The sequence below is a fragment of the Bison bison genome, unplaced genomic scaffold, assembly GCF_000754665.1.
Source record: "Bison bison bison isolate TAMUID 2011002044 unplaced genomic scaffold, Bison_UMD1.0 scf7180017864291, whole genome shotgun sequence".
NCBI classification, from domain to species: Eukaryota; Metazoa; Chordata; class Mammalia; order Artiodactyla; family Bovidae; genus Bison; species Bison bison.
The window spans coordinates 2,562,210-2,588,966 of NW_011494863.1; the positions used below are offsets into that span (position 1 = coordinate 2,562,210).

The 26,757-nt window shown below is 40.6% G+C and overlaps 1 protein-coding gene across 1 annotated transcript in view; it reads right to left on the bottom strand.

Annotated features, from left to right (window-relative positions):
- Positions 1-26,757, bottom strand: part of DIAPH1 (diaphanous-related formin 1) — a 112,482-nt gene that overhangs the window by 67,493 nt on the left and 18,232 nt on the right. The window contains exons 2-16 of the mRNA XM_010850642.1: positions 14,408-14,434; positions 13,241-13,396; positions 10,506-10,607; positions 10,027-10,157; positions 9,752-9,838; positions 8,889-8,952; positions 6,092-6,231; positions 4,906-5,014; positions 4,337-4,447; positions 3,918-4,036; positions 3,149-3,265; positions 2,576-2,691; positions 1,986-2,050; positions 1,104-1,283; positions 8-329 (exon numbers count right to left, since the gene is read on the bottom strand). Of these exons, the coding sequence (XP_010848944.1) occupies positions 8-329; positions 1,104-1,283; positions 1,986-2,050; positions 2,576-2,691; positions 3,149-3,265; positions 3,918-4,036; positions 4,337-4,447; positions 4,906-5,014; positions 6,092-6,231; positions 8,889-8,952; positions 9,752-9,838; positions 10,027-10,157; positions 10,506-10,607; positions 13,241-13,396; positions 14,408-14,434 (1,846 nt within the window). The remainder of the gene's footprint in view (positions 1-7; positions 330-1,103; positions 1,284-1,985; positions 2,051-2,575; positions 2,692-3,148; positions 3,266-3,917; positions 4,037-4,336; positions 4,448-4,905; positions 5,015-6,091; positions 6,232-8,888; positions 8,953-9,751; positions 9,839-10,026; positions 10,158-10,505; positions 10,608-13,240; positions 13,397-14,407; positions 14,435-26,757) is intronic.

Sequence of the window (26,757 nt, forward strand, 5' to 3'; positions counted from 1 at the left end):
CCAGGACCTCCAGGCAGGGGAGGAGGTGGGGGGATGCCACCACCTCCAGGCAAAGGGGGAGGAGGGGGAATGCTAGGACCCCCAGGTTGGGGGATGAAAGCACACCCAGGTAGAGGAGGAGGAGGAGGTGGTGGAGGAGGACTGACCCTGGCCTCAGGAAGAGGGGGTGTGGGGACTGATAAAGGGGGTATAACGGGCCCAGAGTCACCAGGTAAAGGAGGGGCAGGGGTAACAGTAGCACTGCTAGGAGGGGCTACAGCAGTAACTGCAGCAGAGAGAGAAGCCACTTCTTTCTTGGCATCTTCCAGTTCCTTGGACAGCTTGGCGACCTGCAGAAATACCACCAAGAAGAATATGTCTCACTCCACTTCAGGGACCACTGGAAAGAACCTAAGAAATTACTTGATCCAAACTTCTCATTTTACACATGAAGGGAGTGAAAACAGTTAGTTGATAGGCTCTACCTAAAGTCACAGAACTACTTAGCAACAGAGACAAAACTAGAATTCAGGTATTCATGTTCTTAGTTCAGTATGCTTTGCATTAAGAAGGCAATTTCAAAGTTTATGTTAAACTCTCCCTTTGATTAGAAATTGCAAAGATCAAGTAAACTAAATATTCTAGTTATATAATTAACATATGTGTTATAAATGTAGTAATATAACCACATAAAGTGATCAAGTTATCAGGTATCACAGATCATATAAATATCTATAACTGCAGAGAGAGTATGTAGGCATAGATCTACCCAGAGATGACTAAAGTAAGAGAAAATTAGTAAATAGCATAGTTTATTTAGTATTTACTCCTAAATTTACTAGAATATTTCTAAATTACTAGAAATATTATCTTTATCTCTGGGTAGTTCTGTGACTCATTTTATTCTTTGTGTTGTTATGTATTCTCCAAATTGTCTATCTTATGTATTACTTATCCCCAAAACAGTTCATGATTTAAAGAATATGCGCCACCCAACTAGATTACCTATTAGTATCTGAACTCTTCCAAGTTGTAAGATGACAGAGTCCTGCTCCAACACAGGCTCACCCTGAAGCTGCCGATGGCAGTCACAGGTCACTCTGCCTTCCCTGTTAGGACATTACCTCTCCTGTGAGCTGAGACACTTCTGCTTCCAGGTCCTGTTTCTCCGTGGCAATTTTTTGCTTTTCAGAATCCAATGCATCCTTTTCTCCCTGAATATCCTGGAGCTTCTGCTCAAAGTCACTTTCCATCTTTTTCATTTCCACCTGGAGCTCATGTCGAGCTGTTAACTCGGAGTCCAGCTAGAAGCGAAAGAAATCAGGTTCTCCATCTCAGCAAAAGCCCAGTGTTATTCCCCATAATTTACTATTTTGTGTTAATCCTTGATCTGTTGAGCTCACTGACCCAAGGAATGCCTGGGAAAACAGGCCACCATGATTTTGACCTTAAAATCAAGGTTAAACGAGGGGGAAGCCAGGGATTATTTCCACAGACTATCTATAATTGGGAGTGATTTTTAAAAAAAGCCACCACCACCAAGATTTTAAGGACATTTAACCAGGATAGCTAAGGTGCACAATCCCAACAGTCTCAAGGATCAAAGTTATCAACAATAGGAGTCCTTAATCAAAGAGAAAAAGAATTCAGACATATTCCAGTTCCTATTATTCTATGGCTAAGAGCCCTGAGACATCAAGCAAACCCAAGTGCTGACAACATTATATGAGAGTGCCACCTGTCTTCCTCCTGCTCAGGGGCCCATGAACTGTGCAAACTCACAACTGACCAGCTCTTCATGATCACATCTATACCATGATCACATCTATACCATGATCACACTTTCTCCACTGAGTAACCTACACCAGAAAGGTTTCCCCAAGGAACTGCTATTGTGTGCTGAACGCTTCCAAAGTATCATGGGTCACTGTGTCACATGTTGGAAAAATCAAAACCTTTAAACAAAGAAAGATATAGCTCAATTATTTTTGATCTCTCATACATACCTTTTTTTCCAGCTCTGTAGCTTTGGCTTCTGATTTCTCCACCTTTGTTTTATCAATCATTTGGTCTAAAAAGAAGGCAAAGAGTCAGGAAGTCAAGTTCCCAATTCTCCTCTGCCCCTCTCACTAAGCCCTTCCATATAAACAAAAGTAGCAAAGATTTCCCTTTGGTTATTTTTCTTATCCTTCTTAATGTTCTGTATGAGACAAAGAAATGGAACTTTCAGCTAAGTTCAACATATAATTTCTGAGTGCCTGTTACACAGTATGGCCACCATGCTGGGTGGCACAGAGAATACCTACAAGTAGTACTTATGAATCTCTGGGGCCAGCAGGAGTTAGAGACAATACCTGAAGTCCCTTCAAAAGGTGGGGAGGTGTATTAGAAGGGAAAAATTTTTAGAATTTTCTGGAAATAAACTAAAGGCCTGTATATTCCTAGCACAGGTATTGTTATATCACCAAAGAAAGAGTGAAAATGGAAATACCCATGGGCTAGAAAAGTACCTTCTCTGAAATCTTCACTGAAAGAAAGATGGAAAATGAAAGGTGGAAGCAATGTTTCATGGAACCAAATAGATGAATACACTTACCAATCAGTCCCTCAATGTCAATCTGGAGGTGCCGGCACTTGAAGTCAGGATCAGCCCCATTCTTATGCAGAACTATCTGAGAAATACATTCTTCAATCAACTTATAGTACTGCGGTCTACAAAAGAAACAAAACAAGGTTACTAATGGAAAACCAAAATATAATTTTGGTATTCAGGATCAAGAAAGGTAAATTGCTTAGACAATAGAAGGACCTGAAGATAAATGTCCTGGAAAAGACTTTTTCATAAAATTAACAGAGTACTGCTGCCATGCTAAGAAATCCCCTTCGTCCGCATCAGCTATGCACATTTACTTCAGAGAGTCAAAACTTCTTGCCATCTGTCTCCGAGTATAAATCCTTTTCCATCTAAAATTCAAGCTAGACCCTGCCTGTGACAGACAGTACTACTGCTGAATCTCTAGTCTATGGCTTGAATCTCATGTTCCAGAACTTTATACTGCTGCCTTCCTTGGCTATGGCCTTCACCCCACTGTGAAAGAGGGCAGTTCACTTGGATTTTGCTCTCTCCATTTAGGTTCAGATTAGTCTTCCCAAAGGTATACCATCTCACCTGGCCTCATAGTCATTTCGGACTAAGAGTAAGTGCTGCAGGATGGACAGGAAGTGCTGCTCTGCTTTTGAATCCTTCACTGTGTTTAAGAGAATCTGGAAGACTTCACTGAAGTCAGTGGAAAAGAAAAAGAGGCTAAGGAAAGCATATACTTAGAAAATATGTCTGACAGGTAGCTTGACAACTCTCGTGAAAAGGAACAAGATGCCACTTCTGTTCTAACAGCTGTTCCTCCTGTACACCCTGCCCTAAACGTTAAGCTGTGTAAACTTCCTTTGGACAGAGGACCAGTGAGTCAGTGATACTATACACAGAGACAAAATGCCTAGTACTTGGCTTGAAAATCAAGCAATAGCCAGAAAGAAAAAGGTAAGTGCCTCAAAGTCACTTGTGGAAAATATCGATAGGTAACCAAATTATTCCCCATGTCAGTCACAGGGGCACATACAAGTTACAGCCCCATTCCCTGATTTGCCTATGTCCTTCCAAAACCAGTTCCACATCTTAATAAGCTAAGCTATTGTGTTCTAGGAGATCTATACTAACTATGATGGCTGCTTCCATGCTGAGCAACCCTCAGATGACCTTTCCCAACTTCTCTAGTCCATGCTGAGGTAAATAAATCCACAGCAATCAAAAGACAGCTGCCTTATCTACTAAGAAGACAGGCCCTCTTCTGATCATCAACTCTACACCACTCCATACAGGGATCTATAACTGAAAACAACTGAATTGTTGTCTGTCTTCAACCCAGTCAGTAAAAGGATATTCCATCTCCATTCGAATGTCATCCAGCCGTCCCTTCAGGTCATAGGAATCTTCTTCTCCTTGTTCATCAAATACATTAAGCTGCACTCTCATATCTTCATTTTCAATCTCTCGAAGGTCCTGTCAACGTCAGAAATATAGGCCAGGGAACCCAGAAGTGCCTGATGCTGGCTAGAAACCCAAACCTTTCACCCTGTTTTTTTTGGTTTGTCTGGGCACGCTGCATGACCTGCTGTGGTTCCCCAAGCAGGAACTGAACCCAGGCCACAGCAGTAAAAGTCCTGAATCCTAACCAGTAGACCACCAGGGAACTCCCTCGACCTGGTTTTTAAACTGAAAATGGAAGTTATCCCAGGGATGGTGGTGCTATAGGAGCAGGAGGAACCAGCCCAGCCTTTCTAATGAAGAGCTACCTCTCACCTGCAACACTTGGTGCAGCCCCAAGCGCATCAGTTCACTTCGGATGTGAACTCGGAAGTCAAGTTCTTCAGCTGGTGTGATGAGAGCATTGATGAGCTGTAGGCATCCCACCTAAGATAAGAAAATTCAGCAGCTGTGTCAATGTTAACTCCTACAGATCAAGATCCATTCTCTTTACATGCATTCTGAGGCCCCCAAATATAACCTAGAAGATGCAGTACAAAAACGACAAAAATGATTTTCTGTTACAGCAAAATAACCTGGTTTAAACACAGGTCCAGAGAGCTCAGAGGTCTAAAGAATTCTGGGGATTTGAAAGTGTAATTTGTTCTAGGCTTTGGTTTTCCTAGCTTGTAAATAAATACCATGTCTTTTTCCATCTCATAATGAGGAAAACAGTTCTTTCTCTGCTTTTTAGAGAGAAGAGTAACCATTTTCCCTTCAGAAAGAACTCTGAAATATAAAATACATTGTTGGTAACCACTCCATGTCTTCTTTTAAAAGGTCAAATGAACTTCAGTCTTTCTATCTTGAATTCTACTTGTAGGCCGTTTCACAGGTATACATGCCTTGACAGCAATGGAGGTCCCACTTTTTAATCCATCCAGCAGCGGCTGAAAACGTTCCACCTCATCCATTTCAGCTCTTTCTGTCATCGCCTCCAAAACCCTTTCATTCCTGCCCAAGAGTGAGGAAAGGAAGAGAATTAGTCAGGTGCTCTGGTCAGGGAGATTACATGGGGGCACAGATCAGTTAGGAAACAGACAATATCAACATTCTGGATTTCTCATATTCTTCTTATTATCATATAGAGCAGAGGCCAGATCACCAGGAAACTAAGGACCATCTCTTCAGAAAAATGCACTCCCTAAAAATCCAGCCCTAGACTCCTATCCATATTTACCAAATTAAGACCCCTGTTCTAGGGCGTATAAACTGGACAACTCTTGGAGAGGCATTTAACAGTAACAGTTTTTAATGCCGGTAACATTGGCCTACTCCTAGAAAATCTACCCAACATAACTACATAAATATGAAATAATATATATAGTACAAAAAATACATGTATGTGTGCTCAGTCATGTCCAACTCTTTGCAGCCCCATGGACTGTAGCCCACCAGGCTCCTCCATCCATGGAATTTTCCAGGCAAGAATACTGGAGCAGGTTGCCATTTCCTACTCCAGGGTATCTTCCTGACCCAGGGGGAAGTGTCTCTAGCATCTCCTCATTGGCAGGTGGATTTACCACTTAGCACCTCCTTTCCTTAATTCTAAGATACCATCTTTTGGAGTGGCATGTATGTTATAACTTAGTATATTTGTCTACGCTAGAAAATGATGCATGAGACTGCACCACACCATTAACAGTGGTCACCTCTGCAGAACAGGGTTTGCCAAAGGGATGACATTGTTGAATTGTACTTCATATACTTCTGTGTTGTTCGGATTTTTTAAATAACCTTGTGTTACTTCTGAATTTTAAAAAATGTAAAAAGAAACCCTTGTCCTAGACAATACAGACATTACTGGAGATCTAGGAGGCATTCTGCTGTACCTTTGATAACCAGCAGTACATGCAGAACAGCCTCCATCTCTTAAAAAACATTCATAAATATTAAGATTCACAGTGTTCATGTAAGAAATGTAGTCTTACCTAATATTAAAGAGTAAGTGGACACCCAAGCAACTCAATATTCCTTAAGACTAAGGAAGATGATAAAAAAGAAAAAAGAGAAACCATTCCAGGCACATACATGTCCTCTGGCTGTGGCAGGATGCAGAGGGCAGACAGCAGCTTCGCAGCGTCAATCATCATGTTGGGAACCGCAGGATCCATGGCTCTGACCAGCAGCAGAATTCCTTCTTCTGTCTCCAACATGGTCTTGATTCCAAACTGGGAGAACAAAAACAGAAAAGGGAGGCTTAAAGATGAGAGCACCTAACCAGGGACAAGTTTACGAGTTGTTATGGGTTGAATGGCGTTCCTCCCAAAATCCGTATGTTGAAGCCCTAACCCCTAGTACCTGAGATTGTAACCATATTTAGAAATAGGGTCACAGGCAGATGTAGTCAGTTAGATTACCATTAGGTCAGATTAGAGTAGCTGCTGCTGCTGCTAAGTCACTTCAGTCGTGTCCGACTCTGTGCGACCCCACAGACAGCCCACTAGGCTCCCCTGTCCCTGCGATTCTCCAGGCAAGAACACTGGAGTGGGTTGCCATTTCCTTCTCCAATGCATGCAAGTGAAAAGTGAAAGTGAAGTCGCTCAGTCGTGTCCGACTCTTCGTGACCCCATGGACTACAGCCCACCAGGCTCCTCTGTCCATGGGATTTTCCAGGCAAGAGTACTGGAGTGGGGTGCCATCACCTTCTCCAGACTAGAGTAGGGTGGGTCCTTAACCCAATATAACTATTGTCTTTATAAAAAGAGGAAATGTAGGCAAACAGTGAGAACACCATGTGAACTCAAAGACAGAGACTGGGTGATGTATATAAAGTCAAGGAATCTCAAAGCTTGCCAGCAAGACACCAGAAGCTAGGAGAAAAGCATGGGACACACCCTCCCTTGCAGCCTTCAGAAGAAACCAATCTTGTTGACACCTTGATCTTGGACTTACAGCCTTTAGAGTTGTGAGGTAAATGAACTTCTGTTGTTTAAGACACCTGGTTGGTAGTACTGTGTTTTAGCAACCCTAGCAAACTAACAATAGGATAGAACACGTTTCCCAAAATAGCTAAACAGAAATGAGCATAGAAAAAATAATTTTCTAGCAGACACAACAAGTAATGTTCAAAATTCGCCAAGCCAGGCTTCAATAATACGTGAATCGTGAACTTCCAGATGTTCAAGCTGGTTTTAGAAAAGGCAGAGGAACTAGAGATAAAAATGCCAACATCCGTTAGATCATTGAAAAACCAAGAGAGTTCCAGAAAAACATCTATTTCTGCTTTATTGACTATGCCAAAGCCTCTGACTGTGTGGATCACAATAAACTGTGGAAAATTCTTCAAGAGATGGGAATACCAGACTACCTGACCTGCCTCTTGAGAAATCTGTATGCAGGTTAGGAAGCAAGTTAGAACTGGACATGGAACAACATACTGGTTCCAAATAGGAAAAGGAGTATGTCAAGGCTGTATATTGTCACCCTGCTTATTTAACTTATATGCAGAGTACATCATGAGAAACACTGGGCTGGATGAAACACAAGCTGGAATCAAGACTGCCAGGAGAAATATCAATAACCTCAGATATGCAGATGACACCACTCTGATGGCAGAAAGTGAAGAAGAACTAAAGAGCCTCTTGATGAAAGTGAAAGAAGAGAGTGAAAAAGTTGGCTTAAAGCTCAACATTCAGAAAACAAAGATCATGGCATCCGGGCCCATCACTTCATGGCAAATAGATGGAGAAACAGTGGAAACAGTGGCAGACTATTTTCTTGGGCTCCAAAATCACTGCAGATGGTGACTGCAGCCATGAAATTAAAAGATGCTTACTCCTTGGAAGAAAGTTATGACCAACCTAGACAGCATATTAAAAAGCAGACACATTACTTTGCCAACAAAATCTGTCTAGTCAAGGCTATGGTTTTTCCAGTAGTCATGTATGGATGTGAGAGCTGGACTATAAAAAAGCTGAGTGCAGAAGAATTGATGCTTTTGAACTGTGGTGTTGAGGAAGACTTTTGAGAGTCCCGTGGACTGCAAGGAGATCCAACCAGTCAATCCTAAAGGAAATCAGTCCTGAATATTCATTGGAAGGACTGATGTTGAAACTGAAACTCCAATACTTTGGCCACCTGATGCGAACAGCTGACTTATTCGAAAAGATCCTGAGGCTGGGAAAGATTGATGGCAGGAGGAGAAGGGGATGACAGAGGATGAGATGATTGGATGGCATCACCGACCCAATGGACATGAGTTTGAGTAAACTCCAGGAGTTGGTGATGGACAGGGAAGTGCTGCAGTTCATGAGGTTGCAAAGGGTCAGACACGACTGAGCAACTGAACTGAACTGAGCAGACACAACAGAATTCTATGTCTTCCAAGAATAAAAACTGACTCTTATGTTTCTTTTTCAATGCCCCAGAAGCCAATGGAGTAATTATAGTAAAATTAAACAGTCAGGAAGACAGATTTGCACTCAGGAACAAATCATTGAAGGCTCCTTAGGTTTAAACACTAAACAGACAGGAAAAAAAAAGAAAGGAAATATTCTACAGTACGAACATACAGGGGACAAAACAATAAAGCAGAGAATAAAGTAAACCCTCCAAAAATTAATAACTGCAGGTCAGGAAATCCAATAATTAACAAAAGTATAAACAGAAGAAGAAAATTAAGCCTTTCCTCTGAAATAGACATTACAACTGAGGAAAAAGATACATAAGAGTATGTGTATGTGGTAATCAAAAGTTATGATACTAAAAGGGAAAGCTAGAAGCCTTGAATCTTGTATTTCTAGGTCCTTCTTTTTTGAGTTTGCCAATAGAAGAGCAAGAACAGGGGTCATGATGGGAGTCAGAATGAGAATGGGAACAATCTTACCTTGTTATTCATAAAAGCTTTCAAGCAGCGAATGATCTCATGCTTGTTACGGCTGTCGTAGCCTCTGTGTGTAGAAGACATAATTAGTGAAGTCCTTTTATTCTACACCTCTCTCCCACTGACTTTTCAATTATAAACAAGGGTCTTATAAATACTCCCAACTAGTAGTTAAGTAAATTCTAGCACATAGCATTTTGTCCTAAAACACTGGCAAAAAGAGATAGCTGAAAAAAAGAACCACGGGCTAATCCTCTCATTAACCAAGAATTTAGTATTATATTAAAATCTCCCCTTTAACTTCTAGTAGGCTCCTAAGGGCTAAATTCTATCACAATAGCATCCCATCTATTACTGCTTGCCTCATCTACACCAAAGGTTTCAAGTCTGTACTTTCAGGAAGGCCCAGGACCTGTGTTTTGCTTTGGAAAGATCCGGGGAAGTAGAGAAACCATACTGGGTCAGGTTGGCTTCAAGAAAGCCTAACCTAAGTCAGTACAAGAATTGTTTCAACCCTGAAGACTATCATAAAGTTAGTCTCAAACTGATCACACATATTTCCAAATGAGATATGACCCAGACCAGATCACGGGAGAGCTTTGGACTAATCAGACCCTATTTCCAGACTGGATAAGAATCTTTGCTGGCAGACTCACAATCATATGTGGTATATACTGAGAAATTTAAGTTCCTCTTCCTTTTCCCGTACCTATAATCATTATTCATCCTCCAGTAACCGCCACGATAAACCCCATTCTCAGCTAACATATAATGTCCTAGTCCTAACTTATTTCCTCCTTTACAGCGAATAGCCAATTCCTCTACTACCCTCCACCTAGAAGATGACAAGACTTGGAAGTCCTCACCCAGCAGTCTCCTCCTTCTCATCATGAAGTCGTTTAAGGATGTCCAATAAGGAGGCCAGGCCCTCAGCACCAAATGTTTGGACCCAACTGTTAGGAACAAAGACAATGCAATATCAAATCAATATATTCTTATCCACCAAAATAAAGTATATCCTGGCAACTTCTTACTCCCAATCCAGAACACTGTCATACTTCCCTGATTCCTCGGATTTCTAATCCCCACTAGTGAATTCTACAGTGGGCTCTTACTCCTGTTTCCACCTGAGAATCCTCACCTGACAGGGTTGTTGTTGAGGGAGACACGAAGGGACTCCAGGCAGCTAAGCAGAGACATATCCCTCAAGCCTGACCTCAACTCCTGAATGTACATCATGGCTGACCTAGAGCTCTCCTTCTGGTTCATGCCCTGCAAAGAAGCAAATAGAGGTCAGCAAACAATGGACTCAGTCATAAATTGGACTAGTATTAGTTAATACCATTTAAACAGTATGAGGGCAGACATCCATCATACATAGAACAGAACCATGAGATTCAGGATTTCCTTCCCATTACTCATACATACTTTATGATGATTGAATTAGGCAGAAGTATATAAGAAAAGTAACTCAAATGAGGGTAAAAAATAAGTAGTTTACATAAAAGAATGAAATGGAACTGACGTGGACATAAAATGTTCTATGAAAGTAGCAAAACAAATATGGCCAAGATAAGGGGCACAGTCTCCCATGTCATGGGTACCTGCCCCAGGACTCACAGCCTTGGAGGTGTGCAAGTACTGGGACACCATCTCTCTCTTGATGATAATGTCCTTCTCCCTCAAAGGTTGCTGTTTCTCCTCGTTCAGGTTCATATCCAGCTAGTGGCAGGAGAAAAAAGGGGGAAAATTGCTTTGAATTCCTTACAAGTTTGAGTGTTTAATATTTAGTATACTTAGTGAAGAGATGAACACACTAAATGCTTACTGAATAAAGAAATTTTCCTGACCCCTAGAGACTTAAGCTATCATAGATGATAGGAATTCCTCAGGGATAAATATGCTTAACATTTTAGTATAAATCCCAACAGACATTTTTATATACATACACTTAAATTTTCTCCTAACAAAAATGGACTCTCAATACAGACGGAAAACTTACTTTGTATTATTGAAAAAAAAACAAACAAAGCATTAATATTTTCTGCACTTGGGATGGACTTTAGTAATTTCTTCAGGCTGAAGCACTGGACCACTGGCACCATTCAAACACCAGCAAAATCTGTGCCACTCTAGGCCTAAATACCAATTATGCCTGGTTAACTAAGTCCCTGGACAAACTCCTCCATGAAGAACAAACTGGAAGCTGACAAATTCCCTCAACAGACATAATCTGGAGTGTGTTATCAGGAGAAAGGCTCTGCTTGAGCCTGTTACATATGAAACCATCTGTTTGACCCTCCTATCTCTGTGAGCAGAAGTTCAACCCTAACAAGTCCAGAATATTACTTAAAATGGGAACGTATAGGAGGGAAAAAGTGGAAATATTCAATTTCTTCTCCATGTGTATGTGTGTGATGTGTGAAGGAATCACCACCACCAAACCGTAATAGCAATCTGACTTTTTTCTGACTCAATTTCTGGTGCTTTCTTCCTCCTTTTATAGATAAACTGAACAGAAAATTGCAAAATAGTGGCCCTGAGGCTGAATCAGACCCAAAGATGAAGTATTCTTTGTCTTCTAAAATTTCTAAGTATGCTTTGTCTTCTAAAAATTTCAACATTTTAAATTTGAGAGACTTCATAAAAAACGTGAATTTTTAGCACCAAGGGATACAATCAGCAAGTTTAAGATTATAGAAAACTGTAAAAGTCAAACAGCTTCTTCAAGAAACTTTTTATAGCAATAGGAAGGATAAAAGGAAGAAAATCTGTAGTTCAAACGAAACTTAGGAGAATATTACAATGGACTCTATCTGGAATCGTGGCTTGAATAAACAAAAAAAAATTTTTCATGACCTTATTAGGGAAATCTGAATGCTGGCTATTTGTTTTTTAAAAACAATGTTTGTTGTTTTTTTTAAAAGGTACAGATTTTTGGCTTCTTGAAAAATAGAAACATCTGGCACTACTGGGCTAGCATTCCCAACAGGAATGCTACAAAACCTGGAAGTGAATTGTGGCTGGCTTTTAACAAAAACACCAAATGTTCTTCATTTCACTGTAGTCTCATTTCCTTTTTATCATCTCTTATGTAGCCTTTGGGGGATTCCCTAGTGGCTCAGATGGTAAAGCATCTGCCCGCAATGTGGGAGACCCAGGTTCGATCCCTGGGTCGGGAAGATCCCCTGGAGAAGGAAATGGCAACCCACTCCAGTATTCTTGCCTAGAAAATCCCATGGATGGAGGATATAGTCCATGGGGTCGCAAAGAGTCGGACACGACTGAGCAACTTCACTTTCACTATGTAGCCCTAACTTATTTATGCTACCTCCCCTTGCCCTGAAGACATCTATATTTGCAATCCAAAGCCCCTAAGAGATTGTCTTGAAAGATCATACTCTTAGACTCCTAACACACTTGGATTATTATGAGACAAACTGAAAGCTTCAGTGAAAAGCAGTAATAGTAGTACTGGTTGAGGGTTTACTACCACAGGTGCCAGGCCCTGTATTAAGGGTTTTAAACCCATGCTTTTAACTTAGTTAGACTTGCCACTAGTCTCTAATTGAAGCTGAGATTGTAAATGCAAGATAATCCATAGGTCTCATGAAACCGTATAAGCATGTACTCAAAACTTTGCAACACTTAGCACTAGTGGACATTCACTGAGTGTCCTCACTCAGGGCAGCAAAGTCAGTGTCATCCATGCACAGTTTATTACTGAACTGACCTCAGCCCCAATCTTTAAAGGTCTTCTAGTGATAACAACATCAGAATTCTCTTTCCATATTTACCACTAAACAGAAGACCTTGGGCAAATGATGCCTCTCCACATCTCCAAAGTTTCTGCTTTGTAGAGATTTTGTTGTGAATGTTTTAAATCTTTATCAACTCTGGCTGTCATCACACTACCACATGAGTTGGCCCATTCACTCTATATCTTTGTGGCTTAAGTGCTGCTGGGCTAAAGGAGACTAACAAAGTGGTCAGTGATCAGATATATCTAAGCCTAATTCACAGATTCCAATCTACGGACTGGTGCCTGTATATTTAGTCCCTTCATTAATGGAGCTGCTATTAAGTTCTCTGTTAAACCTAGAGGGGTTTTTTTTTGTAACTAAGGGCTAGTTAAGGAGGGCTGTGCATGAAAAAGGGCCCAATATGCCTATAAATGGAGAAGGAAATGGCAACCCACTCCAGTATTCTTGCCTGGGCAATCCCATAGACAGAGAAGCCTGGCAGGTACAGTTCAGGAGGTCTCAAAGAGTCGGACACGACTTAGTGACTGAACAACAAACATGCCCATAAAAGCATTTTCAAGAAGAAGCAATGTTTTGAGGTTGGGAACTTACCAGCATCTGTTCAAAGAGTACTAGAACTTGCTCATCTGAAACATCTTGCAATGACTGTGCTGTAGGATCATCCCCATAAAATGCAGAAGAATTTCTATGAGCAGAATTGGGCTTTTCTTTCTCCTTCTTACTTCTTATGCTGGTAAATCTCTCCAGCTGAGAAAGAGAAAAAAGTATTAGCAGTGACCCATTTTTATTTACACAACAAACCATACCTCAAATAGCCTCTAGCCTCTTATTCACCCATGGCTCCTTTGGTTTGTGGACAGTTCCAAGGCTCTTCTGACATGACAAAGAGAAACCAGTCTTTCCTATATCTAATTTACTACACTGACTCTGTACTCTCACCTTCATCCAAAGATAAGAGGAATGAAATACTAAAATTTGGAACCTGTCTAAAAAAGAGAACTTTGCTCTTTAGCTCCTTTGCCATTTCTAAGCCCTCGAGCAACACAGAACTGAAAGCACCTCACATGTGGCATGCTCAGTAAAATGCCCTCTGTTTCCCTCTAGCTATCCAATAACAACTGTGGCCAGATCCTCAGAGGACCTCTCCCTTCGAGAGAGAAGTCTGATCATGCTTTTGATACAAGTTATATACAAGAAACAAGAAAATGACTTAAAACCAGGAACCATTGTTATTTCTTTCTTCTGTACACTCCATAGCACTTGTATTATGCAAGCAGCAAAAGTTCAAAATATATTCTCCAAAGTCCTCTTCACAAAGAAAATAATCTATTGTACTTCAGGCTTCAGGGCTATATATGCCATCTCTCTGTCAACCAGCCTCAATCATTCCTCAAACCACAAGGACAGGTGTTCAATTCAAAAAGAGCTACCGATAAACTGCAGCTTATCGGCACTACCTGTTTGAAAATAACAGTTAGTATCTGCAAGCATTCTGGGGTTCCAATGAAATGAGTGACATCCAGACAGCAAGTCAGCTCGGAGTTTAAAGAACATGCTTAACCTTGGAAGTCAGTGAATGTGCCAGGGAAATGCATGCAATAAATCAAACAGAGCAAAGAGTTAGAGAAAAGCTTTGGGAGGCCCTGAGAGTAGAACCCATATCACATTTATAAGTTATAGAAAGTCAAAGTTATTGCAACTGGCAAATACCATAGTGTAGGAAATGAGCCATGCACATGCTGAACAAAATTTCCTTACCTCATCTGCCATGAGTCTCTTCAGAGTCTAGGAACAGGAAAAAGGAAGGAGAAGAGAGGGAAGAGAAATCAGTGAAATGCCAGGAAACTTCCTAAACACCAGATGGACTGGGGAAAAAAAGAGGAGAAGACAAGTTGAAAGGATCTAGGCTCCTTCCTACAAGCTAGATTTCTGCCATACTCCTTAGCACATTCCCTTAGGTAAGGGGCAGGAGGAGTTTTAAGGTCACTAACATATAATAACCCTTTTGGGGAAAAGAGGTGGAGAACTAAAAAAACTCTAAATCAGATGACCAATAAACCTACGAAATGTGTTCAACTTCATTAGTAAACAAGGAAATGCAGGTCAAAACCACAACAAGATTATCATTTTACACTCAAGACTGGCAAAAATGTTCATGTGTGTCTAGTCACAGAGTTGCAGGAGCTCTTACACACTGTTGGTGTAATGTAAATTGTTATGGCCACTTTGGAAAACACAATGGAAAACAGAATCTAGTAAAGTGAAAATATGCAGCTATATCACAACTCAACACAACAGTTTCTATAAATCTACCTTTCCTTCAGAAAGTTGCACTTACATAGCAGGCTGAGTATAACAAGAATGTTCACAGCAACGCTGTAATATCTAAAACAGAGGACAATCCAAACAGCCACCTGGAGTAGAATGGGTGAACTGGTACCATGGTACACTGGGAAATAAGTACGTGCAGAAAGTGAATGAACACACAGCTACTCACAATATAAAAGTGAACGTATTATTTCTTTTACATTGAGATGAAAAACATGCAAAATTAAATTATATTATCTAGCATGTACAATCATAAAGAGAATGATTACCACAAATGGCAAAACAATGGTTACCTGGGGTGGGTGGAAGAATAATGACTGTAGAAAGGGATGGGGGCTTCAGGGGTGCTTACAATAATATTCTATTTCTTGATATGAATGATGGATACATGGATGTTCTGTTTATAACTTTTGTATGTTTTATATTCTCTTCTCTTCTGTACGTATACTGTACTTTACCCAAAAAAGTCTGATTCAAGCAGGTACAGGAAAGCAGGAATTCTTCATTCTAATACTTAGTTTTAAACCAGGGATTTCCCTGGAGGTCCAGTGGTTAAGACTATGCCTTCCAATGCAGGGGACATGGGTCCAATTCCTGGTTGGGGACCAAGATGCCGCATGCCACTGAGTGCAGCCAAAAACATTTTTTAATCTTATTTTTGCTGTTCTTAGAAGAGTATAGTAAATGCCTCTTGAGTAACATTCTTCAACTAATGAAAAACTATTTGACACTGCCACAAAATTATTCTACTAACCTTTTTACAGACAAGAAAAATCTATGTCATTATACTCATGTGCCCGATGTCAAGAGTTTAGTTAAATCCCATGTAAACTGTGAATTTTAACTTTGCCCTCCACAGTCCAGAGGAGGTCAACCTCCTGCTGATGGAATGCTAATCACTCACCCAAAACCCTAAGAACTTTGCTCAATGTCCATGGAATCTGAAGCTACGTTGTGTGTGCACTGCTCACTGGGCAGCCAAGGCAGACGGATCACGAGGCAGAGACCGCAACACCAGGGAGACTCACAGTTCCTTTTGTCATCGCTCTGGGTCGCCTGACACAGAGGTGAAACAAGCCACACAAAGGGTGAGTGTTTATAGTCAGGTTGCCACTACCAAGGTTACACTTCCTTGTTCCTAGAGCAAGTGCTTCCAGTCCAGAACCTTGTCCTCCAAACTCAAAATGTTCCGTCAGAACCAAACAACAACCGAAACAATTCTGGGAGGGATATAACATAGATAACAGAACCTGGGTCTAATGAATCAGTGCCAGCTGGACTCTTCATAGCTTCAGGTTAAGTTAAAGAACAGGAAACCAGCAACTTGTTTTTTCTGTCTGCAGACTCATTTCTCTTCCCTCCATCCTAGTGGTATGATCTGTCGTTTGATTTACTGTAATAGCCTCCTAACTCATGTCCCTTCCTTCACTCTCATCTGCCCAACACAAAATCCATGCTCTACACTAAATCCAAGAGTGCTGCTGCTGCTGCTAAGTCGCTTTAGTCGTGTCTGACTCTGTGCGACCCCACAGACAGCAGCCCACTAGGCTCCTCTGTCCCTGGGATTCTCCAGGCAAGAACACTGGAGTGGGTTGCCATTTCCTACTCCAATGAGTAATTGTTCTAAAATGTCGAGCTGTCTGGGTTATTTCTCATTTAAAACCTTGCAATAGTTTCCTACTGCCCTTGGGTTAAGATCCGAGTTCCTTAGCATCGCATAGGACACTTCTGACTTCTCTGTCTTGATTCATCTCTCAACAAGCCCTCTACCTCAAACCCTATCTTCTGGGCATCCTGAACTCATTGCAAGTCCACAGACAGATCACGCTGTCTCACCACTGCAAACTTTCTCTAGGCTGCTGCTTCCCTCTGTGGAGACTGTGCTTTCAAGGCTAGCTCCAACAGGCCCTACGGGATGACACCTCCTCTAACTGGAAAGGTGCCTCTCCTTGTGTTTTTACAGAAATAGGTACTTGCCTGCCTCACAGCACTACAAGTGGATTACAACTGTATTTTGATTGTCTGTCTCCTCTAGCTATTTCCAGACTAAGTTCCTTCAGGGCAGAGCCTAAGATTCAGTCATTGTATCACCTATGAACAAAGACCATAATTTGGGGCTGCTCTCCTAAAATCCCAATCCCTGGAGATTTGTTCCACCTTTTCATTGCATCGGTGAAGAAACCAAAGCCCAGACAGATGGAGTAAATCACTGAGGTCATATAAGGGCAAGCTGGGTATGGAACTCTGGTCTCCAGATAGCCCTAAACCTTTGCATTCCCCAAATTCTTGTCTTGTTCCCATTTAATGCCCACTAACTGTTGTTGCTTTTAGACACACAAAAGTAAACATCTGTTTTCTTAAAAAGGAAGAAACCAGTCTCCTTAGATTTCCTTGGTGCATCATTAGAAACAGGTTAATTCCTTTAAAAAAAGTATCCATGTTTTAGTGCTCGATTTGAGTAAGGACAGCAAAACTGATCCATGTATTTTCTCAACTACTCCCAACAGAGGGCAGCATCTACCAGCAAAGTGAATCACAGTACAGGCAAAATTCTGTTTCAGAACCCAAGAGAACACCCAAACTGTAAGCTCAGCTCTATTACTGAAATGGAACCTGCTGCTACAGTATATTGAGCGTGTATTAATTTACTTATTTAATGTTACATGTGTTTTCCTTGAGGATCTTACAGTTTACAAATGGTAAGCTTTGTGAGGTTTTTTCCCTAATTGTATCATTAACTGTTTTGTGAATTTTCTAAGATATATAACATGCTTTGTGGATTCTCTGAGGTAGTTAACATGAGGTTCCTAGCTCATGAAAAGTAAGAATGACTAAAAATAGTGGAGTCCTAGAAAAATACTACTGGAGCTGTATTTATGCATTATGCCCCAGAAGTTCAAGCTTTGTGATGATCTCTAATGATCCCACCTATTTCTTTATGCCTCTATGCTCATCTTTTCCCTTGTTTGCTATCAATTATTTTCTGCCTTCAAACTACAAACCCTTACTGCACTAAATATTTCATCTTCCTGCCTCTCCTACCAAGTCTTCTACTGAAGCTATATACTAAAACCTTTAACTACAAATACAGATACTGAAGGAAGCATAAATACAGAATGAAAAAATTTTAACATATCAAAATCTGCTCATGAATAATACATCCAGGTAAAAGAGAGTAAGCTGAATTAAATTTCCCCCCTTTTTGAAATCTTTCTACATCTACAGAAAAGGAATTTTTAGGGGAAAAAAAAAAGAAAGGAGCCTACAAGGTTGGGAAGAACAAGAAAAGCATAATTATAACCAAACTTTTGAAGCTGGGACTAAGACTCAACAGATCTAAGAAAAATGAGCCCTAAACCTGACGAAGGAAAAGCTAATAACTATCCAGACTGTACTTAGGAATCCTAAACAGGCTCAGGAATTAGCAGCACCAGGTATAATACTTACAGAAATGAGCAGCTGGAGGAGAGGGAAGCCAAAAATAAGATTGGTTTGAAGGCTGTTTAAGAAGCAGTTTACATAGCTCAGTTGGTAAAGAATCCGCCTGCCATGCAGGAAAACCCGGTTGGATTCCTGGTTCGGGAAGATCCGCTGGAGAAGGGATAAGCTACCCACTCCAGTATTCTTGGGCTTCCCTTGTGGCTCAGCTGGTAAAGAATCTGACTGAAATGCAGGAGACCTGGGTTTGATCCCTGGGTTGGGAAGATCTCCTGAAGAAGGGAAAGGCTACCCACTCCAGTATTCTGGCCTAGAGAATTCCATGGACTGTGTAGTCCATGGGGTCGCAAACAGTCGGACACAACTGAGTGACTTTCACTTTTCACTTATAGAAGCAGTTGGACCTGTAGATCCTCCCATTATCCCTAAAGCACCTCCCCTCATGCCATCAGGAGACTACCCTCCCTTGCTGCTGCTGCTGCTAAGTCGCTTCAGTCGTGTCTGACTCTGTGCGACCCCATAGAGGGTAGCCCACCAAGCTCCTGCATCCCTGGGATTCTCCAGGCAAGAACACTGGAGTGGGTTGCCATTTCCTTCTCCAATGCATGAAAGTGAAAAGTGAAAGTCAAGTAGCTCAGTCGTGTCAACTCTTCTCGACCCCATGGACTGCAGCCTACCAGGCTCCTCTGTCCAGGGGATTTTCCAGGCAAGAGTACTGGAGTGGGTTGCCATTGCCTTCTCCAACCTCCCTTACTCCAGCATAAATCTGGAAATTTATTCTTAGAAGAGGGTAAAACACAGATCTCTGGCTCGGGGGATGACAGGCATAGTTGTGGGCAGAAATCCTATAGCAAAAAGACAAGTAGTTAATCTATGTGTACTGTATATGCTGAGACACCCAGCACCTTCCCCTTTCTAGTTTCTCAGGACTCCAGCACCCCAAAACCCTTACCCTTGAGACAGAAGGTTGGAAGAGCCTTCTCTGGGAAACCAAAAAACCACCTTAAACTACTGACATAGTCCAAGCAGGTCACCATACAGCTATGTAGTCCAATATGGTAGCTACCAGCCACAAGTAACTACTAAGTATTTATTTTATTTTTAATTGAAGGATAATTACTTTACAATATTGTGATGGTTTCTGTCATACATGAACATGAATCAGCCATAGGTATACATATGTCTCCTCCCTCTTGAACCTTCTTCCCACCTCCCTCCCCATCCCACTAGGTTATCACAGAGCACTAGCTTTGGGTTCCCTGCTTCATCCAGCAAACTCCCACTGGTTATTTATTTTATATATGGTGCTGTATGTTTCAATGCTTCCCTGGTGGCTCAGATGGTAAAGAATCTCCCTGCAATGTGGCAGACCTGGGTTTGATCCCTGGTTTGGAATGATCTCCTGAAGAAGGAAATACCCTGGAGAAGTCCAGGGGGTCGCAAAGGGTAAGACACGACTGAAAGACTAACACACACACACATAGTGGTTGCACCAATGAACATTCCCACCAACAGTGCAAGAGCGTTCCCTTTTCTCCACACCCTCTCCAGCATTTATTGCTTGTAGATTTTTTGCTGATGGCCATTCTGACTGGCTCCAGTACTCTTGCCTGGAAAATTCCATGGGTGGAGGAGCCAGTCCATGGGTTCGCGAAAAGTCAGACATGACTGAGCGACTTCGTTTTTACTTTGCACTTTCATGCACTGAAGAAGGAAATGGCAACCCACTCCAGTGTTCTTGCCTGGAGAATCCCAGGGACGGGGGAGCCTGGTGGGCTACTGTCTATGGGGTCGCACAGAGTCGGACACGATTGAAGCGAGTTAGCAGCAGCAGCATTCTGACTGGTGTAAAGTGATACCTCATTGAAGTTTTGATTTGCTTGTCTCTAATAATGAGCAATGTTGAGCATCTTTTCATGTGTTTAGCCATCTATATGTCTTCTTTGGAGAGATGTTTGTTTAGGTCTTCTGCCCATTTTTTGATTGGGTTGTTTACCTCATGTTGAGCTATATGAGCTGTTTATATATGCTGGAGATTAATCCTTTGTCAGTTGTTTCGTTTGCAACTATATTCTCCCATTCTGAGGGTTGTCTTTTAATCTCGTTTATTGTTTCCTTTGCTGTGCAAAAGCTTTTAAGTTTAATTAAGTCCCATTTGTTTATTTTTATTTCCATTACTCTAGGAGGTGGGTCAAAGAGGATCTTGCTGTGGTGTATGTCAAAGAGTGTACTGTCTTTGTTTTCCTCTAAAAGCTTTACAGTTTTTGGCTTTCATTTAAGTCTTTAATCCATTTTGAGTTTATTTTTTGTGTATATAGTGTTAGCAAGTATTCTAGTTTCACTCTTTTACATATAGTTGTCCAGTTTTCCCAGCAGCACTATTAAAGAGGCTGTTTTTTCTCCATTTGTTAAAGATAAGTTGCCCACAGGTGCATGGGTTTATCTCCGGGTTTTCTATCTTGTTCACCACTGAGCATTTCTCATGTGCCTAGTGCAACTGAAACAGGAATTTTAAATTTTATTTAATTAAAAAAAAATTTTAATTAAAAACTAGTATGTTATTGTTAAACTTAAGTATGTTTGGAATATGCTAGGTATGTGAATCTACCTTTCACTTGTAAATTTTATGAAATCTAAATACATATCAAGTATATCCACCAAAATTTAGCATTCAAATTGAGATGTGCTATAAGATATAAAATAAACTGCAGTTCAATAATTTCATATAAAAAACAAGGTAAAAACATCATTAACAATCAATATGTATCTATTACACATCAAAACAATATTTTTAGATATACAAGGTTAAAAAACATTATTAAAGTTAATTTCACATGATTCTTTTCACTTTTTTCTTTTTGCCTTTTTCTGTGGCTACTGGAAAACCTACATTACATATGTGATTCACATTATATTATATTTATATTGAACAGGGCAAGCCTACAATAAACTGCACAGCTAACAAGCTCTACCCATGGATCCAGTTTCCAATGAATTTTTTAGTCCCTCATTTTTGTTTTTTGTTTTTTTTAGTCCCTCATTTTTGAACATGGAAAACCAAGGATTATTAAACACCTAAGGAAAAATACAAATGTGAGAGAGGGAAAAAGCAACTCCTTATATAGTGACTATGCAAAAAGAAAGAATAGAAAAAAATTAATATCTATAACGGAGAACATAATGCTGGGGTTTTTTGTGTTGTTTTTTTTTTTTTCTTTTTTTGGCTACTCCATGCAGCATGCGAGATCTCAGTTCCCGGATCAGGGATCGAACGGTGCCCCACTGTGGAAGCACGGAGTCTTAACCCCTGGAGCCTAAGTGAAAGTGAAAGTTGCTCACTTGTGTCTGACTCTTTGTGGAATATACAGTCCGTGGAATTCTCCAGGCCAGAATACTGGAGTGGGTTGCCTTTCCCTTCTCCAGGGGATGTTCCCAACCCAGGGATTGAACCCAAGTGGATTCTTTACCAGCTGAGCCACCAGGGAAGCCCAAGAATATTGGAGTGGGTAGCCTATCTCTTCTCCAGTGGATATTCCCGACCCAGGAATTGAACTGAGGTTTCCTGCATTACAGGTGGATTCTTTACCAGCTGAGCTACCAGGCAAGCCCACTGGAGCCTAGGAAGTCCTCATAATGCCATTTTAAGAAGAAATATTCAGAGAAAAAAGAACCCTTAGAAGCTGAACACATGAAAACAGAAACTTAACAGAAAACTCAAGAAAGACTGAAAGGTAAGAACTTGAGGAAATCTCCCCAAAGTAGAGCAAAAAGACAGAGATGGGAAACTGAGAGTAAAGATAAGAAAATTAGATCAGTTTGGCAAGTACAATACCCAAATAACAGGAGAAAACAGAGGACCAAGCTATCAAGGAAATAATTCAAGAATATTTCCTAGCACTGAATGTAAGTTGGTACAGCCACTATGGACTATGGAGGTTCCTCAAAAGACTAAAAACAGAGTTGCCATATGATCCAGCAATCCCACCCCTGAGCATATATGCAGAAAACTGTAATTTAAAAAGATACATGCACCCCCATGTTCATAAACAGCACTGTTCACAATAACCATGACAAGGCAACAACCCAAATGTCCATCATCAGATGAAAAAAGAAGATACGGTTCATATATACAATGCAATATTACATGGCAATAAAAAAAGAACAAAATAATGCTATTTGCAGTAACATGCATAAACCATAACTGAAAAAAATGTAAAAAAAGAATGCACACGTGTATATCTGAATCACTTTGCTGCACAGCAGAAACTTATACAACATTGTAAATCAACTATACGTTAATGTAAAAAAATATTTCCCAGTACTGAAGGATGTCTCCATCACAAAAGACACATCACCACACAAAGGCATACCATGGTGAAATTCCAAAACACTAGGAAAACAAAGAAAATTTTACAATTTGAAAGAAGGGGGACTTCCCTTGCCATCCAGTGGTTGAGACTTCATGCTTTCACTGCAGGGTAGTGTAAGTTTGATCCCTGGTTGGGGAACTAAGATCCCAAATGCCACACAGCGGAGGGCAGGGGGAGATGTGAGACAAAAAGAAGGGAGGAAAACTGGTCAAAGGAATCAGAGAAGCTTTGAATTTCTTAAACTACTAATATATACAAAAAGCTAAACAACAAAAAAGGCAGTTTAAAATATAAAAAAATTTTTCTAACTTAGAATTCTATACCCAAATTATTAATCAAATGTGAGTTCAGAATAGACATTTTTCAGACATTAAAGTCTTCAGGAAATGTATCCAAGTGCACCTTAGGAAGCAACTGTAGGATACACTCCACCAAAATAAGGCAGCAAACCAATAAAGTGACAGACCTGAAATACAGGAAACAGGAGGTCTAACATCTGAATTCTATGCCCTTTTTCTGTCTGGAGGGAAAAGTTAAAGATTCAGGGAATTGGGTAGAAGTGAATCAGTGCAAAGATTTCAGGATCTTTATGATGACCCCCTACATTCCCCATGGCTTGACCCACTGACACCCTCAGAAAGAGCCCTTGTAAACACTGGGAGAATCTAAGGTCAGATTGTGCCTCCAAGATAGTATTGTTTATTTTCTCTTGGGAGCCTCGATCTCACAGTGGCAATACTGTCATTAAAACATAGTCTAGATTTCTGCTGGTAACTCAATTTCTATAATAATATTTCATTTATATGCAAACAATTATTGATAGAAGCATAAAATATTTTTAAAGGGGCAGAAAAACAATTTATTCGATAGGAATTTTTTGTTCAATAGAATTAAATGAGCAAATAAATTTCTGAAGGTCATTGGTACAGGAAAAGAGCTTAAACTGCATTTAATAAAAATTCAATTTCTCTAAAAGATTCTCAGTATTATCAAATCTTACTTAAATTAACACAAATTGCTCAAGGTGCACTGCATTTGTAATAGCATCAAAATAAATATATTCGGCTGGGTACTGCTCTGCATTAAGACCATCAATCAAAATAAAAATGAAAAGCTGTCCCCTCACTTTCCTTCCAGAGTGTAATTCAAAGCTCTGATTCAGTCACCACATCCTAATGTAATAAGTGGTAAGATAAATCTTTTGGTTACCATCTACAGGAAGCAAGAAACTTCCTAGACACTTTACAGTTTGGTTTCTCAAAGAAACCAAAAATTAAAGTCAAGATCCCAAAGTATGCCCTGTGAGGCCAAACTAATTTATGACCGAATGAATTTGAAACATACCCTGATCAATTAGTATCATAATAAATGCAAATGAAATCTAAAACTCCTTTTCTATAACTGGATTTGTTGTGGTGGTGGTGGTAGCTGAATCTATTAATACTTCAGCTTTTTAAGAGTTGGTCAATTGGACTAAATTTGCCAGTCTTTGGGACAGAGGTTCCCTCTGTTTGCCTAGTAACAGAATTGGACTTATTATAAATTAAAGGATATAAGAAAATTCATCCAAGGTACTGATTCACTTCTACCCAATTCCCTGAATCTTTAACTTTTCCCTCCAGTCAGAAAAAGGGCATAGAATTCTCAATTAAGGATAGTCTCTCATGTAGCCAAACAAAAGGTAATCACGTAGTGTCCATAGAAGAAGAGAAGTTAGCAGAGATCTATTAAGAGAATATGATTAAGCATTATTCTGATCACAGAGTACATTACACAGCAAAGAGTGTTTCTAATTTCTACCAATGTGCTTCACAAGGACAGTCAATCATGGACAATTACCTCATGAACCATGTGGCTAGCACAGGGGTAATATAAGCCTACAAGAGCAAGTCCATATTTTAGTCCTTTTAAAGATTTTGTTCAGGCTACCTTATCGGGAACAACTATATCTGAGCTCTTGGCTAAGGGAAAACACTACAGCTGAATGCCCCTTGGCCCCTACTCTATGATGATTCTTTGGAGGTCCAGGATTCCTAGGAACTACAGGTTCTTCTCATAAAACCCACAATCACAATGCAGTTCACTGTCTCAATATACTTAATTCCCAGCTCTCCCTCTTCTGACATCCACACCTGCTCATGGGCTAATTCAGAGTGAGGGAAATGTTTAGTGTGGAAGGAAGAATTCTAGGACTTCCCTCAAGATTTCTAGTCTGAGGTACATAATCTGTATAATTATCAGAACTGTAAATATGATAGGCTATCACTCTTGTGATTAGGTTATATTTGCCACAATCGACTTTTAAGAGGGCTTCCCTTGTGGGTCAGTCGGTAAAGAATCCACCTGCAATGTGGGACACCTGGGTTCCGTCCCGGGGTTGGGAAGATCCCCTGGAGGAGCGCATGGCAACCCACTCCAGTAGTCTTTCCAGGAGAATCCCCAAGGACAGACTTTTAAGAAGGAGAAATTATCTGTGTGGGTCTGACCCAATTACACAAGTCCTTTAAATCTAGGGTGAAGAGTGAGAAACACAAGGTTCAACACGCCATTTCTGGTCTGAGCCTAAGAGGCCAAATGGCAGGGATTACAGGCAGCCTCTAGAACTAAGAGACAGCAAAGAAACAGGGAAGTCAGGCCCACCACTGCAAGAGACGGAATTCTTCCAACCTGAATGCGCTTGGAAGGTTTTCCTCCAGCAACTACAGATGAGGGATGGCCCAGCTGACACCTTAATTTCAGCCCTGTGACACTGAGAACACAGCCACACGATCCATGCTGGACTTCTGACCAACGGAACTGTGAGCTAACAAGTGGGTTTTATTTTAAGCTATTGAGTTTGTCATGTTAAAGCAGGCAACCAATACATTAAGCAAACTGACAAAATTTATCTAGAACTTTAGCTAAAGGAAAAAGATCATGAGTCCTAATTTTTACTTCTGGCATCCTAAATCACTGCAAGTATGATTCTGAGTGAATCACATTAATTCTTCATGCTTCAGTTCCCCTATTTATTAAAAACAAAACAAAACCAGACACACTTCTAGGAACCATTCAGTTCAGTTCAGTCGCTCAGTCATGTCCGACTCTTCATGACGCCATGGACTGCAGCACGCCAGGCCTCCTTAGGAACCATTAAGGTCATAAAATGGAGTGGTGAGAACATTCTATAAAAATAATCGTGCTGTTATTACTACAGAAAAACTTCTAGAAAAATATACACATGAAGACTGTACCAGTTGACACAGCACTCCTACAAATGTCAAAAGGAAATCATTATTCCTCATCTATAAATAGTATACTTGGCCATAGTCAGTCATACCACAAAAAGATCTAAAGGACTCAGTCAAGCCAGGCTCTAAATACTTTTATATCAGGTCCTTCTTCAGACCATTTATTGTAGCTGTTTTTGTGGACCGAACTGTAAGTTGCTTGGAGGCAAAAATCCATGTTTGGTTCATTTGACGTGTCTCAGTTCAGTTCAGTTGCTCAGTCATGTCCTACTCTTTGCGACCCCATGGACTGCAGCACACCAGGCCTCCCTGTCCATCACCAACTCCTGGAGTTTACTCAAACTCATGTCCATTGAGTTGGTGATGCCATCCAACTATTTCATCCTGTCATCCCCTTCTCCCACCTTCAATCTTTCCCAGCATCAGGGTCTTTTCAAATGAGTCAGTTCTTTGCATCAGGTGGCCAAATTATTGGAGTTTCAGCTTCAACATAAGTCCTTCCAATGAATATTCAGGACTGATTTCCTTTAGGATGGACTGGTTGGATCTCCTTGCAGTCCAAGGGATTCTCAAGAGTCTTCTCCAACACCAACGTTCAAAAGCATCAATTCTTCAGTGCTCAGCTTTCTTTATAGTCCAACTTTCACATCCATACATGACTACTGGAAAAACCATAGCCTTGACTAGACGGACTTTTGTTGGCAAAGTAATGTTTCTGCTTTTTAATATGCTGTCTAGGTTG